Source organism: Gadus macrocephalus, chromosome 1, assembly GCF_031168955.1.
Source record: "Gadus macrocephalus chromosome 1, ASM3116895v1".
In the NCBI taxonomy this organism is placed as follows: domain Eukaryota; kingdom Metazoa; phylum Chordata; class Actinopteri; order Gadiformes; family Gadidae; genus Gadus; species Gadus macrocephalus.
In genome coordinates, this window is record NC_082382.1 from 25,562,224 (window position 1) to 25,579,779 (window position 17,556).

A 17,556-nucleotide genomic window follows, 5' to 3' on the forward strand; every position below is an offset into this window, starting at 1 on the left:
TTTTTTATTTTAATTGAATTTATATATAATAGCTGTTAACTGAAAACGTAATGATGAATGGCGATAAATTGAATATTCCAGTCATAATTCATGCGTAGCGTATTTCTTATCGTCAAAGAATGAGACGAGCGCCTACGGTTATCTTCTATAGTCGGCCTACGACTATCCAACAATGTACAATGATTGCAATTTGGTAAAAAAAAATTGGTTAGGTCAAAACCCTTTTTCTTTTCTTTTTTCATGAACTATTTAATATCTCATCTATTTTGTCTTCTATTTATCAATGCGCAGTTACGCTTGGGAACATTTTCCAAACGGGTACTTTTTTCCTCTAATGATACCCAGTCAAAGAAATATAACAATCCGATTTATTGCCAAATTACATATAATTGTTTTAAATTAACTTTAGAATCAAGTCTAGACTCTACAATTGATTTGGGTTGTAGTTAACGAGTAAAGTCTTTGTTTTGTATTCTTGGACACCCCTACAAATGGGACCGTCCGACTCGATGATGTCACCAACACCCGGCAGCCATTTTGTTAGCTGGTCGGAAGCTAAAAAGATTAGCTGGGACGTGACACACAAAGTGTTGCCATTGATTCTCATTTTTAAGTCAAGCAACAGGGCATTTGTCGAACGCTCTCTCCGCATTCGACGTACGACTCTACACCACCTCATTGCCGGTTCGAGTGAGCAACCCTCCGCGTTTTGAGAAAACGTAAACTGCGATACCTGGGTAACCCATTCATTTCTCTCGTTTGTTAGCCTAGCTTAGCCTAACCGACCAGCCGCTCATAAAGAAGACCTCCGCTTCATGGCCGCCGGCGATCCAGTTCTTCAAAGCGGTGAGCACTAAAATAACAACCTCACAGTCGTCCCTTGGAGGCTTCCTCCCCTCACTCGTCCGTTTTGTGCGCTAGTTTAGCAGTTCGTTCGGTCGCGTTGAGACCCCGCGGTTAGTTCAGCCTCCATAAGCCTCGTGGAATCACCCAGACGGCAGACGGTACGTTTTGAGTTCGACTGCTACGAGCCCAAACAGCCCGGAAACATGTCCGAGTTATACATCCGAGTGGCCGAGGACGAGAGCGAGGAGCCCATGGAAATCCCGTCGGAGGACGACGGCACCGTGCTGCTGTCCACGGTGGCGGCCCAGTTCCCTGGGGCCTGCGGCCTGCGCTACAGGAACCCAGAGTCGCAGTGCATGCGGGGGGTCCGCCTGGTGGAGGGGGTCCTGCACGCCCCGGAGAGCGACTGGGGGAACCTGGTCTACGTCGTCAACTACCCCAAAGGTAGGCCTCACAACATTGCGATTATTTCAACTCGTTTGAGTGTAGTACTACTGCACTAGGCTCTCATGGGGTCATGCGGGGTGGTGTGGAACTGCGTGTAGATCAATGGTATTCTCTCACACTGCTTCTGCTCTCATTCATTAGACAACAAAAGGAAGATGGAAGAAATGGACGCCGCCTCCGCTGTTAAAATCAAGAGGGGCTCCCAGAAGACGTCGGATCTTATTGTGCTGGGGCTGCCGTGGAAGACGTCAGAGCAGGACCTGAAGGACTACTTTGCCACCTTCGGGGAGGTCATCATGGTGCAGGTAATGTGGTCCAGTAACCGTCTCCACTCTGTCCACAGCTCAAAGGCCGCTGGGTACTGAGGCCTTTTGTCTCCTGTCTTTAGGTCAAGAGGGACGCCAAGACTGGCAACTCCAAGGGCTTTGGGTTCGTCCGGTTCACAGAGTACGAGACTCAGACCAAAGTGGTTTCTCAGAGACACATGATCGATGGGAGATGGTGTGACTGCAAGCTTCCCAACTCTAAGGTAAGGCATTAACCTGGGGTTACTCCAACCTGGAGAACCACTGAACGGCCGCTGTTAAAGCACTGACCCGTCTGCTGCCCACAGGCCGGTCCTGACGAGCCCATGCGGAGCCGTAAGATCTTTGTGGGTCGCTGCACAGAAGACATGACCACTGACGAGCTCCGGCAGTTCTTCATGCAGTACGGCGAGGTCACCGACGTCTTCATCCCCAAACCCTTCAGAGCCTTCTCCTTCGTCACCTTCGCCGATGACCAGGTACGGGGGAGGGGCCTCTATTACCCTGCGTGTGTGCGTTAGTGTGTGTCTGATCACTGCTCTTTGTCGACGTCCCGCCCTTGTCCCCAGGTGGCCCAGGCCCTGTGCGGAGAGGACCTGATCATCAAGGGCGTCAGCGTGCACATCTCCAACGCTGAGCCTAAACACAATAATAGTAGGCAAATGATGGAGCGTGGGCGGTTCGGGGCTGGTGGGTTTGGCCAGGGCTACGGCGCAGGGCGCGGCGGCATGGGGGGCAATAGCAGCGGGGTTAACTTCGGCGCCATGGGGCTTAACCCGGCCATGGTGGCGGCGGCGCAGGCGGCGCTGCAGAGCAGCTGGGGGATGATGGGCATGCTGGCTAACCAGCAGGGGCAGACCACGGCGGCGGGCACGGCCACCACGGCCCGAGACCCCACCTATAGCTCCACCAGCACTAGCTACAGTAGCCCCACCTCGGCCAGTCTGGGCTGGGCCGCGGGCACTAACTCCGCCTCCAGCAGCGGCTTCAGCTCCGGCTTCGGCGCCATGGAGTCGAAGTCCTCTAGTTGGGGAATGTAGGCTGTAGTCTTTGTCTGTGAGTTAGGCCAATCTGGTAAGTATGCATATGGTGGCAGAAAAAAACAAGCTAGTCCTCTTATATCCCCTGCTATTTAAAAAAGAAAAGAAAAAAAAGATATATTGCCTTTTCATTTTGTTGAACGAAACATTTATACTCCAGTGATAATTCTTGTAGCCAGCTGTTGAATGGTTGACGTGTTTAGTTGGTGAGTGGAGACTGCTACACTACCTTTTTTGTTTTTCAGAGTTTTCTTTTAAGATGTGACTGTGCATGCAAGGTATATATTTATATATAAATACATATATACTATACAAGGTATATATTTCTGAAACATGCACGAGAATTATGAGAGCCCCATCCCTCTCTTATCCACGTTGAACGGCTACATGGGCTAGGTTTGCGTTTGTTGTGTGTGGTTGACTGTGTATCTACCCTTTTGTGTGATGTGATTGGACACCCCTTGATGACCGTCTCTTCTACAGCCGTGCAGCAACTCTTTTCCAATTTCCCGGGAGGAAGCGCCTCATGGGCGGCCATGTTTGACCGGTCTCAGTATCAGTTCCCCTCCTCCCATGTGTAAATGCTTTGCCATCAAAGAACACAGCTTCACTCTGCATATACTGTGTTAGACGGTGGGTGTTTCGTCTTTTTCCTCCTCTCCCCTTCATTTTTAAATAGGATAGATGCATAGAAAAAGTGGAATTCTTGTGGCATTGGTGTTTTATTTGTTTTTGGAGATCGATGAGTATGGTATTGATGGTGGACGTGTGAGAGACTTGAGCGTGAACGAACGGGGGGGCAAAGCAAGGTGAACGCAAGAACGTGTGAAGAGGGACTGACTGGGGTGTCTAAACGATCCGGAGGCCGGCCAGGTGGGAGGAACCTGTGGCTTTGTGCGAGTGTTAGAGGGCAGGGGGCGTACGAGTGTGTTCCTAATGACATCACAAGGACTTCCATAACTTTGTCGCTCCTTACGACCTCTCTCTCCTACTTAATCTCTATCGGCCTTTAAAAAAAAATAAGCGAAATGTTAAATGCTTAGAGTATGTGTATCCTTGTAGCTTTTTGTTTTGTTTCCTTGCTGTTTGACGTGGATGCTGTGTATGGTGTGTGCTTAATTTCTCTCCCTTGTTACCACCCCTTTTGTGTGAACATGTTGCTGTTGAAGTTTGTGTGGGGGCAGAGAAGCATTGTGGGTGGGTGGGCTGGGGGGACTTGGATGAGTGTTGTGTTTGCTGTGGGTGCGCGCGCAGTGTGTTGTGTGTTGACGAGTCCCCATCTGAAAGATTGTGTTTTTGAAGTGGCGCTGAATGCATTTTCTATGTTTTGTGAATCAAAGGGAAGTCTCCAATAAAAAAAAACAAATAATTTGACTAGGTATATTGTCCTCTTGATAGTGTTTTTGATTATTCTAACATTAATTGAACTGCAAACACTTTAATTCGCATGTATAGGGACCTTGGAAACAGCCGGCCCAGGGTTATCGTCTGAATCCAGATTGGGAAGCAATTTTGGAAAGCTGAAGACTGGAGTGTGGTGCATTAATGGGTGGGCCAGCACAAGCAACAATGGAAATGCTGCAAGAATGCCTTAAACCTGAAAAGGGGACCCCTTCACCTCAATATCAAGAACCCATGGACCCCCCCCCCCCCCCCCCCCCCCCCCCTTCACCTAATTGAAATCGGCTCAAATTAATTACGGACCATTAATTGGCATGAATTCATTTGTACATCTAGATGAACGGCCCCATTGACTAGGACCAAAGCTGCATCAACAGTTGTAGATGCCCACTATTTGGCATTGTCCATGCTTATGTCTGCTGTCCCAACTGTTTTTAGATGGCTCCCTGCGTTGACCCGAATTCAGACTACTTGTCTGTTAATGCTGTGTCCTATACCGGCTACTAACTTTAATCTGATTTAAGTTAAAACTTTTTTTTTGATACCAGTTATTTCCATGTGGTTCAAATGTACAATTTCAATCGGGCAGTAAGCGATCTCTTGTTTCATGTTTTTGTTTTTTTTACTTGATTGTATAGCGGTTGTTAATGTACACCGGGCAGTTTGGCAGGGACTCTGAAAACTATTGATTGAACATGCCAGCAGGAATTCTTTGTGTGTATTGAGTTTTCATTTTTTTTAGTCCTACAGAGTGTAAAATAAAAGTTTCCAATTTTTAACCTGTGGTTTTCTCAATGTAGATTACCGTGTAGTGTGCTAGCGGTGTGGCCGAGACGCATTATAGGCCTGTGCACGACTTGGGTCTTTGGACTACAATTTGTCTACAAGGTTGTAGTTCTCCCACCTTGCCGGGAGGTGGTGCTATAATACACCTTGAGCTCGAGCGCTTGAAGACGTGTATATTTGTAGAGCGTCACAACCAGCTCGCGTCGGGGGAAGTCAAGCATGTCTAGGCGTGCTACAGTCATGGGTTTATTAGCATCGGGTTGTAATGGATTTGCTAGTCCTTTTTTATTTTTAGGAAATGTTCAACTTTACTTTGATCAGTTGGGCTGCTTTACTCAATGGCCTTATCATCTGAGGAAATATTCTATTAGTATTTAAACTATGGTTTAATTGAAAGCATGTATTCCTGCTGGTTGTCAAGTTGATGTTTGGGTTTTATCTAGGATAATGGAATTGTTGCAAACTTCTATTCAAGATTATAATTTGGGAACTAAAACATTTAAATGTGACCTGTGGGCTCCAATGAAATGTATTAAAGAGTTCTTGTTTAAGTAGGCCTATTGCAAGGTGGAAGTTCGTCAGGACTTGGTCCACTGAAGTAGGCTATGAAGCATGAATAAGTATAGCAATGCTTTGCTTTCATTAAATTATCTTTAAACGCTCCCGTTACCTGAACGACCAGTAATAAATGTAATAACAATACAGAGCCATCTAGTGGACAAACACCGTGACATGTGAGGCTAAATGCTTTCACCTGGGTGCCTTTATTTAGAGCCTGAATGTGTACTAATTTGTATAGTCATCGCTGAGATTAAATGTACAACATAGTTAAACCATCTGTGTCTAGTAGTAAGCAAACAGGTTATTTTTATAGATTGTCTATGGTAAGTTTACACGAGGCTCACTGTATTTATCTCCTGAGCTATAACGAGGTAAAACCCGTCGTCCATAATCCCGTTTACAGCACTTGCCAAGACAGATAGGACCAAACAAGCTTATTACAAAGGGATTTATTTCTTTATTTAGCCTGAAACAGTTCACTCCAATGGTTCACCCTAATCCGGTGTTGCCATGGTAAACCCCGGGGGTCTTGCATGATTGGTGAACACCGCCTGGTAACCAGCTAGTCTTTGTTTAGCAAGGGGGGGGGGGGACATCGCTGGGGCCATCTGTGTTTTGGTTACCACACAAACGGAACACGCCCTTAACTCAAGCTTATGATTTCAGAAAAAACACGTATGACTAGGGATTTCACTTTGGTCATAAATAAAACCGCAACAATATTTAAGAAAACCTACAGTTTGATGACGGGGGGGTGGATGCGGTCCCGGAGCAGCCCGGTTTGGTTTGAGAGCCGGAATAAAATCAGTCAGCATTGGGGCGGCAGCTCTGGATCCCTGTGGTGCGCTGGGAGGCGGCCTTCAGGCGTTGTAGGAGGAGGACGACACGTTCCCGCCGGTGCCGGTCCAGTTGGTGTGGACGTGCTGGCCGGGTTTGGACAGCAGCTCGTAGGTGTGCGCTCCGAAGTAGTCCCTCTGAGCCTGCGGAGCGGGAATACAAGACGGAATGGTCACATGGAGGGGAGGGAACCACGGCGCCCACTGAGACAACACGCTGCACTGAGGAGGAACCACGGCGCTCTGATGCCGCGTTCACACTACATGCGCCCGTCGACGGATGACCGAGGGCGTGTCTGACGTGTAGGGGACTATACGCAGTCTTTGTAGACGCATACTGCAGCCAATCAAATCTCTTCCCGCTATAAAGCCCATGTGTGGATATAAATACAAAAGATGACACGAAGAACAGGTGACTAAAAACATTCCTATCGATTCCACATTTCTATAAAAAAATATAACAGACGGATTTCCCCTGCTTCTCGCTGCTTGTTAATGCAAAATGGATCCGTGGAGTGTATTTGCATAACCGCAATCTGATTGGCTGACGGATCCGTCGCTGCCTGAAAAGTTGAACATTTCTCAACTTTTTGACGCAGGCCACGGAGCCGACAGAACGGACTGACCCACAATGCATTGCGAGAGCGTCCCATGCAAAGTCAATGAGATCGGTCGACGGACGGCGGTAGTTTGAATGTGCCCCAACGCGCTGGCTCACTGAATCAACAACCTGCTGCAGAGAGCGCAGGGACAGTGAAGTCCACAGAGCTCCGATGTCTCTCACCTCAAGGTCGTACTCATAAATAGGTCAGCGACCTTTCGACCACTTAATGCGCAACTGACCAAAGATGAAGCAAATTGGAGATTGTTGCGTTTTGAATCAAAAGCCTTTGATTCTTTTTTTATTTCTGACATTGTCAATTGTTTTGTTCCGTATCAGGTACCACGCTATAATTAGGGCTTCGGTATTACGTCAGAGATGCTAGGTTTGAGGCAATAGATGGTTTTGTTTGAGTTAGGGTTGGTGTTTCTCTAGGTCTGAGGTTAGAGGTTAGGGTTAAGGTCCAGCAAACCTGTACTAAAATCAGTACTAACGTTCAGTGCCTCGTTTCAAACTCTCCATGGTAACTGGCTACCGCATCTTCCTAGCCCATGGACTCCACATCCCAAAAGACTGACCCAACGCAATAGCCCTACAACTCTATACAGATTCACAGACAACCCCTAAACCCAAGGCTCTATCCACACAGACCCCCTAAACCCAAGGCTCTATACACATTCAGACCCCCTAAACCCAAGGCTCTGTACACACAGACCCCCTAAACCCAAGGCTCTATCCACACAGACCCCCTAAACCCAAGGCTCTATACACAGACCCCCTAAACCCAAGGCTCCATCCACACAGACCCCCTAAACCCAAGGCTCTGTACACAGACCCCCTAAACCCAAGGCTCTATACACAGACCCCCTAAACCCAAGGCTCTGTACACAGACCCCCTAAACCCAAGGCTCTGTACAGAGACCCCCTAAACTCAAGGCTCTGTACAGAGACCCCCTAAACCCAAGGCTCTGTACACAGACCCCCTAAACCCAAGGCTCTGTACACAGACCCCCTAAACCCAAGGCTCTGTACACAGACCCCCTAAACCCAAGGCTCTGTACACAGACCCCCTAAACTCAAGGCTCTGTACACAGACCCCCTAAACTCAAGGCTCTGTACAGAGACCCCCTAAACTCAAGGCTCTATATACACAGACCCCCTAAACCCAAGGCTCTGTACACAGACCCCCCCCCACGGCTCCCTGGGGGAGCGGGGGCAGCCCTACCTGGAGCAGGTTGGCGGGCAGCATGGCGTGCCTGTAGCCGTCGTAGAAGGACAGGGCGGTGGTGAAGCAGGGCATGGGGATGCCCTGCTGGACGCCCACACTCACGGCCCTGCGCCAGGAGGCCTGGGGACACCACAGGAGGCAAGGTCACGTCACATGCACGCCCCCACTCGCACGCACAGCCGCAGGTTAAGAGTTCAGATCCAGGGTGTGAATTAAAATGATTGAAAATGGACAACCAATTACTGTCTTATGATTGGCCAAGATAGTGTTCAAAAACAGACTTCACAATTGACTTTACAAGTTTGGTTTTCCACCAGACACACACAAATAAATTGATTATATATTTTAGACAGACATAGCCTGTAAAAGATTTAGCCCAGCTCTTAAAACAATTTGCAAAAAGCATCACAATGTGAATGTGGTCTTCAAAAGGTGTTAGACAATAATATACTTGTGTAACAAAGTGGGCTGCTTCACAACATGCCTCAAAACTAAAATAAGGAAATAGACACAGTGTGCACACGGTGATGGTGAAACCGGTTCTTGCCCCACAGCCCGCCTCCCCTCACCTGGCACTCGTGCACCGCGTCGCTGAAGAACTTATCCAGCAGCAGGTTCTGCAGCTCTGCGTCGCGGTCGAAGGCCTCACCGATCTTACCCAGAAACACACTGAGGACACGCGGATGAACCAGGGGTTAGATCAGGTCTCTGCTCGGAGGCAGTGGCTCAAAGTTGGAAGATTCACTTGAAAATATTCCAAACTGATATGTTTAACATTGTAATAGGGTCTAGGCATACTGGTTACACTGGTTTGATGCTCTGTTTCCGAGATCATTTCCACATCTCTGCCCACATCAACAAGGAAGTATTGGCCGCAATTTCGCAAACCGGATTGGACATGCATTTCCTTTGTGAGAGAGAATGCTCTTTTGAATCAGGAAATGCCAAGTCAATAGGCTCCATCTTTTCCACAAGGCACCAGGAGATGTTTGTTAAACTTGCACTTTCCGAGAATATTTCCCCATCGCTAGCAAAGCCAGGAAATATCACGCAGGATTTTAGAAGCTAAATCTGTACGTGCATTTCCTAGGGGGGAACTAAACACGTGTACCAGAAAACCCCAATAAGCAGGATCTCCCCCAGTTCCAGTCGTGTGAGTGTGAGTGTGAGTGTGTGTGTGTGTGTGTGTGTGAGTGTGTGTGTGTGTGTGGACGAGGCTCCAGTACCTGCGGATGATGCATCCTCCTCTCCACATGAGTGCGATGGCTCCGTAGTTGAGAGACCACCCGAACTCCTTGGCCGCCTGCCGGAGGAGCATGAAGCCCTGGGCGTAGGAGATGATCTTTGAGGCGTACAGGGCCTGGAGGAGGAAGTACAACAGGTGAGAAAGAACAGAAGTCACTGACCTGCTGCAGTGTGAGTTCAGTCAGTTCAGGGAGATACGAGTTAAAACATTAAATATTCTTCTTAAGGAAGAGTGGATTACTCCGAAGGGTATTGTGCTTCATCAAACCAAAAGGATTTTGTATACAACGTTTAAACTGAAAACTAAAAGCTAAAAAACAACAAATGCAGATAAGCCTTTATTAAACATTTCCAGAACTGTTTGAAGGGTGTGTGGGGTTCTGTGAGGGTGGGGTTCTGTGAGGGTGGGGTTCTGTGAGGGTGGTGTTCTGTGGGGGTGGGGTTCTGTGGGGGTGGGGTTCTGTGAGGGTGGGGTTCTGTGAGGGTGGGGTTCTGTGAGGGTGGGGTTCTGTGAGGGTGGGGTTCTCTCAGCGGTACCTTCCTGATGTCCTCCAGGAAGGCGGCCTTGTCCCCGCTGAACTTGGCCCCCGAGGGCCCGGCCAGGCTGTGGCTGGCCACCACCCTCTCATCCTTCAGAGAGGACAGACACCTGGCGAAGACCGCCTCACCTAGGGGGGGGGGAGGAGGGGGAGGAGGAGGAGGAGGGAGAGGAGGAGGAGGAGGAGACAGATTGTCAGTTCCTCATATTATTCAATTCAATCGCGATTATGCTGATTTCATGGTTATAGAAAACACAACAAAAGCCCTGAAGCAGTCAACCCCATGACGATGTGGTACGACAGACTTTCAACAGAACACAAATTGAGGTCAAAATGTACCGTTTTGTCCGACCAAAAAACGAACCCAATTTTCACTCAACTAATTTGGCCAAATTCCGTAAACAGGCTCCCGTTCTCCACGTTAACCAGCAGCCGTCTAGCCACGACGCTACGCTGAGAACCAGACGTTACCATGACAACACCCCAAGGGCCATCATGACTCAGCAGAATGACACATTTAAAGGGCCAGGGTTGGCCAGGGGATGAACCTGACAGGAGGTAATCAGGTGGTAAACAAAACAGCCGGTAAGCATGACTTGCCAACGCTGCCTCCACTACAACAGTTGGCTCAGCAGGCGAAGAGGAAGGAGGAAGAGAGTTAACCGTTATCATTTGCACTACGGTCCGGTATGTAATCCCTGTTGAGTCCACAAATCCGCCCTTTTCACACGCTCCCTTCAGCTGCGTCGCTCCGATGACAATGCAGGCTTTGTACTGTTGCTCATGGTTACCATCAAAATGGACGCCTGACCCTTTCTAGGTACTGACGGGCCGAGCTGTGGATCCTCTAGTGCAAAGGAACTGCCCAAAAACATATTAAAGTTATTTTTATATTTGTAGTAAAAATATACAACTTGGACAACCACGGACGGGATGTAAGAGAGGGACTCATTTGACATCTCAGCTGCTGTCGTCTTTACACGGTCTGCTTAATATCTGGAAGCGCTCTGACCTCTGGCTTGTTTTATAAACCCGATCTGCCCCAGCGCAGTCACAGTAGAGATCAGAGCTGCAGTCTGTAGCTCTGATCCCGTAGACGTTGCTTATCCCTGTTCGCTTAGCGCACGACAAACAGCCCTCACAAGAGGCAGGTTCTACTACTAACACTACCACCACTCCTACTCCTCCTACTACTAACACTACCACCACTCCTACTCCTCCTACTACTAACACTACCACCACTCCTACTCCTCCTACTACTAACACCACTCCTACTCCTCCTACTACTAACACTACCACCACTCCTACTGCTCACGTTCTCAGTGGAGAAGGTGAGCTAAACCCTGGCCCCGCCCCTCTCGACAGTTGCGATGACTCCACTGCTAGTTGAGTGTGTTTGTTCAGGCGGTGACTAAACCCTTACAGTGATGATGCAATGCTTTTCTGCCGCGTCATTATGACAACACCGCCCTGAAGACGGGAAGAGACAATAAGGAATCAGGTTACTTCCTCATGACGGCGTCCAGGCAGCTCACCGATCAGGGTGACGGGCGTGCCGTACTCCAGCGCTGAGATGGCCGTCCACTTCCCCGTGCCCTTCTGCCCCGCGCTGTCCCTGATCTGGGGCAGCAGGTGGGTGCCCGTCGGGTCGCGGAACTTGAGGATGTTGGCGGTGATCTCGATGAGGAAGGAGTCCAGCTCGGTCTTGTTCCACTTGTTGAACTCCTACGAGTGTTCAAGAGAAAAGCCATGAGCCGGAGCGGGAGCGGGAACGGGGAACTACGTGGTCGCTCCGGTGTTTGTTCCCATGGGGAGCGTTGGTGTTCGGGGGGGGTGCTGACCTCGGCCATCTCGTCGTGCTCCATCCCCAGGACGTCCTTCATCAGGTGGTACGCCTCACAGATCAGCTGCATGTCTCCGTACTCGATGCCGTTGTGGACCATCTTCACAAAGTGTCCCGCCCCCTCGTCGCCCACCTGACAGAAGCACAGAGGTCCGTTAATAACAGAGAGAACAACCTTTAGTCCTCGATTAGTGAGCGGTGACATTAAAGGTATCCACTCACCCAATCACAGCAGGGCTCCCCTGTGCCCACCTTGGCAGCGATGCTCTGGAAGATGTCTTTGATGTGTGGCCTGGATGAGGAGGACAGCGCCACACATCAACACAGCGACCCCCCCAAACAATCCTAACCTCCCCTGAGTCTATTAAACACGTCATATCTAACAGAGACCCCTCAAAACACACCCACCTCAAAACAATCCCCCCTCCCCTCGACTTTATTAAACACGTCATATCTAACAGAGACCCCGGGCTTTGGGGCCCGTGTGAGGGAGCTCACCAGGCCGCCACGTGTCCCCCGGGCATCAGAGAGGGCCCGTAGCGGGCCCCTTCCTCTCCTCCGCTGACCCCGCTGCCCACAAACAGCAGCTTCTTCTTCTCCAGGCTCCTGCAGCGGCGCTGTGAACAGAGGAGGGGGCTGTGACACACAGGAACCACCGCCCACCTCAGTCTGGACCCGTACCCGACTCTAACTCTATCTACCCAGGCTGGACCGGAACACTATCGCCAATAACGCTACGTCTCCGGTTCTATGCATATTCTTTGCTATACAGTTAGATATTATTGTGAAACTGTGGTTTCTTATCCCCAACAAAAAGTACAGTTAAAATCTATGCAAAAATATCTCTAGTTTAAATCTCTCTATCTCAGCCATCAACCAAAATGCCTGACATATCTCTCACGTCACATATAACAACGCCAGACCGAACCAAAGGAGTTAAGCAAGGTCTATGTATTTATAGGTCAGCTGTAACAATGCAGTCTCTCCTGACCAACCCTGAGGTTGTAATAAGCAGTGCCAGGACTTACTGTTGTGTCTCTGTACTCAGAGTTCCCTCCATCGATGATGATGTCTCCGGCCTCCAGAAGAGGAACCTAAACAAGACAAAACCACAACAAACAGACTCCAATGAGCCGAAGACACAGAAACAGGTCGGAGAACGATGTAAAATAAGATGTTCTTTAGTAATCGCAGACAAAAGTGAGTGCAGAATTACAGGACAGTAATAGTAGAAATCTATTATTTGTTTTTTGTTGGAATAAAACCCCAAAGAACTATTAAAACACCAAAGTGTAACGTGTATTCAATAATAATGCATACAAAGTCAACCTTTGGAGGAGGGGCATTGCTCCGTCAGTAGCGTCCGAGTGGCCGAACGTCCCGCGTGGGAACAACTCACCAGCTTGTCGATGAAGTCGTCCACCGCCTGGCCGGCCTTGACCAGCAGGACGATCCTCCGCGGCTTCTTCAGCTTGGAGACCATGTCCTCAAGGGACTCCGCGCCGATCACCTTGGTCCCCTTCGCCTCGTTGTTCAGGAAGTCGTGAACCTTAGACACCGTCCGGTTAAAGGCACACACCTGAGGGAGAGAGAGGGCGAGAGGGCGAGAGAGAGACAGAGACAGAGAGAGACAGAGACAGAGACAGAGAGACAGAGAGAGAGACAGAGAGATATTAAAAGCAGGAATTCGACTGAATGGAGGAATCTGACAGATTCACCCAAAGCTGGATGCTGTAGGACCAATAGTACGTTAGAACTTACCACGAAGCCATGGTCGTTCATGTTCAGAACGATATTCTGGCCCATGACGGCCAGTCCGATCAACGCGATGTCTGCTCTGTGAATGGGAAGGATAATCATGTTATTATGGAGTGTCTGATCCGAGGGTGGTCATCAACATTTATCATCTAATTGACTCGCCAATAACCGGAAGAAGCCCTGAAAGACAACCTTTTTAAATACTTTTAAATGACTTTTCCCACCACGAGTCGGTGTTTTGGATGAAAGTAGCAGATTAAATTTGTCATAAGTAAGTATGTAATGTGGCAACACAAGACCATGACACGTGTGTTATCTTGTATAAGAGACAAGAACATAAGGGAACATTTTAAAACTATCTATTTTCATGACAAATGTCTCCAGTATCTTATCCCAGAAATCTTCAGATATCTCTCGCAGGGCAGTACAACGCTGTCCGGATTATAAACAAAAAAAACATTATTCTACTTCATAGACTAAAGACAGCTCGATTGGATGCAATTTTAGTTGATTCAAACAGAAAGAGGTGTATAGAACTCACTGTGCCATAGTGTCGGACAGGGTTGTTTCTGGAAGTCTTCGGATCGAACAAGTAGCACGTCGCTCTCTGCTCCTGAATGCCTACCGCTACTTCCTCGTCCGGGACCTGACAGCCCGGGAGGCCGGACCGCCCCCCACCCGGCCCGGCTCAGCGGCCACCAATAGCGTGGTCCTTAACGACCTGGAGCAACGCCGTTCCCGGTTTATTATTGGCTCCAAAAACTGAGCTGAGATATCAGCGCTACTATTGGCTGGAAGCAACGACACGCCCACGCGGAAGAAGGTCATGGGGTCGGCCGTCGCAGGGTTCCTGTTTCCGGAAGTAGTTTATTAATTTAAATGGATGTTTTTTTTAAAGAATATGTAAAAACCAAAAGCGTATTCTCTCACATCGTTATGCTTTTTTTGTTAATATGAAACTGTATGATGATCCACGCACTGTATGGACGAAATAGTAGCAGTACATTTGGCCGGTTTATTAAAAAACAGGTTAATTGTTGACATTGTCTACAATCAACCTGGGGTCAAAACAAACAAACAGGCCAAAACTATACATTACTCACTGCCAGTAAATAATAAACGTATATATCCGAAAGTATACACTTAACTGTTTATTATATTCTATTTTGGTCACTTTTAATTTAAATGCAGTTATTGAAAAGTGCTTTCAATTATAAATGCAGCCTGCTTACAGTGCACTTGTAACACTTTTAACTTAAGTTTAGACATACTTAATTGTATTTTATTAGCATGTTTGTCTTTCTCTGCCTTTGCATGTTTGTAGTACAGTGGTAAGATTAGTTATTCACCCATGTTAAGACCTTTTAGGCCACCAATTTTCTTTGTGAATGAATAATGTATCGTAAATAAATGATTATTCTTCATTTATTCAAAGTCACCCAGGCCTTTGGAATTAAAATAGCCCTAAATCTTCACCATACCTAGAGGTTGACATGGTTATTTTCAGTTAGCCTAATAGCTGTTAGTTAGCCTAATGATATCTCAATACAAATCAAACCAGCTAATAGGCTAACTGAAATAAAACCATGCCAACTATAGGTATGGTGAAGGGTATGTGGTGATGAGGGGCTATTTTAATTCCAAAGGCCTAGGTGACTTTATCAGGATGCACAGTATCCTGGATCCATGAAAGAAATGTCATTTAAAAATAAAAATCTTTCTGCCTCTTTGGGAATGTGACATTGGGGTACTTATACATATGCAGCCTGTATTTAAATGCGGAACATTTATTTACGATAAACTACATACCAAATATTGCGTTGTGGAACGATATAGATCGAGAAATTGTATCAGGTTTGGGAACCGCCTCTCATTAAGGAGGGATAGTCCTTATGGTTTTGATAAGGAAGTGTCATCAACAACCCCCCGTTTTAAAGTGAACAAACAAGGACCACACGTTGTGCTAATGCACGGTTTTACTTTATTGTTACCTCATTCACTAAACAGGTCAATGGTGCAACATGACACAGAATCAGGTTATCTGCATGACACATCTATGCTATACAGCGAATGGATTATAATTATTACAAATACAGGAAACATATTTACATTTGAATTCAAGCCCCATACAACACATATATTTACAAAATAAGTATGAAAATGAAATAATCAGACAAAAATATACAGTGTTAATGTCTTGGTTTGTCCACTCTGGGTGGTCTCGCCCACCCGGACCTGATCGATGGATGTTTATTGTTGAAAAGGGGAGAATGCAAAATATAACGGCTATGTCTTTCTTTATTTGAAGGCATCGTGGGAAAATGGCTGAAGTGAGGAGGAGGAGGAGGAGGAGGAGGAGGATGTGTAGAATAGCATAATGTCGTTCTGGGTGAAGTAGCAATCGCTACCATGTGTTGTACTCCCTGATATTAGAAGATAAATCATAGTAAGTCAAAAAGCATTCCATACTGGATTTGTTACGATAAAAGCGGCAAGACTAACTGTTTAATGAGTTAAAAACAAATCGCATAAAAAAGAAAAATTCAAACCATTTTCTACTTAAAAAAAAAAAGGACGCTCAAACTGATGTAACCCACATCGAGATAATTCAGTGCTTCTTTTCTCAGCAATGAAACACACACACACACACACACACACACACACACACACACACACACACACACACACACACACACACACACACACACACACACACACACACACACACACACACACACACACACACACACACACACTCTACATTCATCGCTCTCAGGTCAGACCGAAGAGGCCACCATCACCGTTTGGTTTCTTCTGAGTAGAACAACTGAATCGCACACGACCTTCATTGATCCGTTAACCCATACCGTATTTCTTAATTTATTAATATGTGCAAAGAGCTGCAAACTAATATGTACATTGCAACAAAAAATAAATACCACAATCCAAAAATAAACACCACCTCAACGGGTTAGTAGCAGAATTGAAAACGTTTGCTCTGACAGATATTCATAATGGAATGTAGAAACATCCACCCCTTTACTTGATCAGTGCATAGAAGTCGGCCCATAATCTATCGATAACATTTCTAATATTGTATATGATCGTTCCATAAACCCCCCCCCAGCCGGTAGGGAGGCCTTGGTTGGCTGACTGGCAGGCTGGCTGACTGGCAGGCTGGTTGACCTGCGTGCCTACTCCTCCCAGCCTACTCCTCATCTCTCTGGAGAACCAGTCCGCTGACGTCGAGCTGCGTGCGACTCCAACAAGCAGCCATTCTATTGTACAACTCTCCGAGCACGCTGGGAGTGCTCTGGATCAGAACAGAATGTCTCTGCCTCTCTTCCCATCGCCTAAACTGAACTTTTCCCTTTAAAAGCAGGGCACCACTTCTGGTTGGCTGGCCAGTGGCGCCTCATGCCCATACTGTTACCGTTCACGCTGCAGTACATAGGAAGAGACAGGGACATGGGTCACTAAGGACCACAGATGATGTGCACCAATGATCGTAGACGTACAGAGCAAATGTTTTCATAGACAATCAGGGAGAATGAAGAGCGTTCGAGTCCCTTTGATACAACTTCTTTCTTAAAGCCTGAAGCATCGTTCAGAAAAGACAGACCAAGAACGCTAGCTTAGTCAGTGTGTGTTCTCTAGTCAGCGTTACTTCATAAAGGTTTTGTTCTGAAGAAGCGCTGCGTAGTATTGATCCTGAACAGAATATGTCCAATCGGTTGATCGTACACATTGATTACTGTGTGTGTTAATGTGCAAATCAAGATCAAACAGTGATATACCTTCAGAAACAAATGCCCCCTCAAGTTTCCCCATCAAATTATTCTGCGGATTACCCCTATTCATACAAAATGAATAAAGATGTTTAATAATAACGAAAGCAAAAAACAATCCATTAGAAAAACTATATCAACCAGATAAGATTCAGCCAGGTTAGAATATCGAGCCTCAACAATGCAAAAAAGTTAAACGTTCTGTAAATCCTTCGATGCACAAATCCACACCATAGCAAGCAACTCGTAATCGAACCGACAGTGCCCTGAAACCGTATGAGCCCACGATACAGCCCATAACCTCACAGCGTTCACGTTGTCATGACGATGTG

The 17,556-nt window shown here is 47.2% G+C and overlaps 2 protein-coding genes across 5 annotated transcripts; one reads left to right on the forward strand and one right to left on the reverse strand.

Annotated features, from left to right (window-relative positions):
- Window positions 1–522: 522 nt before the first annotated feature.
- tardbpa (TAR DNA binding protein a) lies at window positions 523–4,818 on the forward strand. 4 transcript variants are annotated; one of them, XR_009527052.1, is made up of 7 exons: window positions 523–1,290; window positions 1,435–1,598; window positions 1,682–1,822; window positions 1,907–2,077; window positions 2,168–2,288; window positions 3,122–3,271; window positions 4,094–4,818. XR_009527052.1 is itself a non-coding variant. In XM_060059823.1 (6 exons), exons 1-6 carry the CDS (start codon window positions 1,050–1,052, stop codon window positions 3,217–3,219), a joined length of 936 nt encoding a protein of 311 aa, XP_059915806.1. In that variant the 5' UTR covers window positions 523–1,049; the 3' UTR covers window positions 3,220–4,012. The 4 variants fall into 4 exon arrangements, 2 of the variants coding, with proteins under 2 accessions (XP_059915806.1, XP_059915798.1); XR_009527059.1 differs by having other exon boundaries at window positions 2,168–2,252; XM_060059823.1 differs by lacking the exon at window positions 4,094–4,818 and having other exon boundaries at window positions 3,122–4,012.
- Window positions 4,819–5,820: 1,002 nt separating this feature from the next.
- Window positions 5,821–14,137, reverse strand: pgd (phosphogluconate dehydrogenase). The gene is made up of 13 exons (XM_060059791.1): window positions 13,978–14,137; window positions 13,440–13,515; window positions 13,078–13,257; window positions 12,707–12,772; window positions 12,177–12,295; window positions 11,901–11,970; window positions 11,677–11,811; window positions 11,371–11,560; window positions 9,834–9,964; window positions 9,278–9,411; window positions 8,621–8,720; window positions 8,049–8,171; window positions 5,821–6,366 (listed from the first exon to the last, which is right to left on the reverse strand). Exons 1-13 carry the CDS (start codon window positions 13,983–13,985, stop codon window positions 6,247–6,249), a joined length of 1,452 nt encoding a protein of 483 aa, XP_059915774.1. The 5' UTR covers window positions 13,986–14,137; the 3' UTR covers window positions 5,821–6,246.
- Between the last annotated feature and the right edge of the window lie 3,419 nt (window positions 14,138–17,556).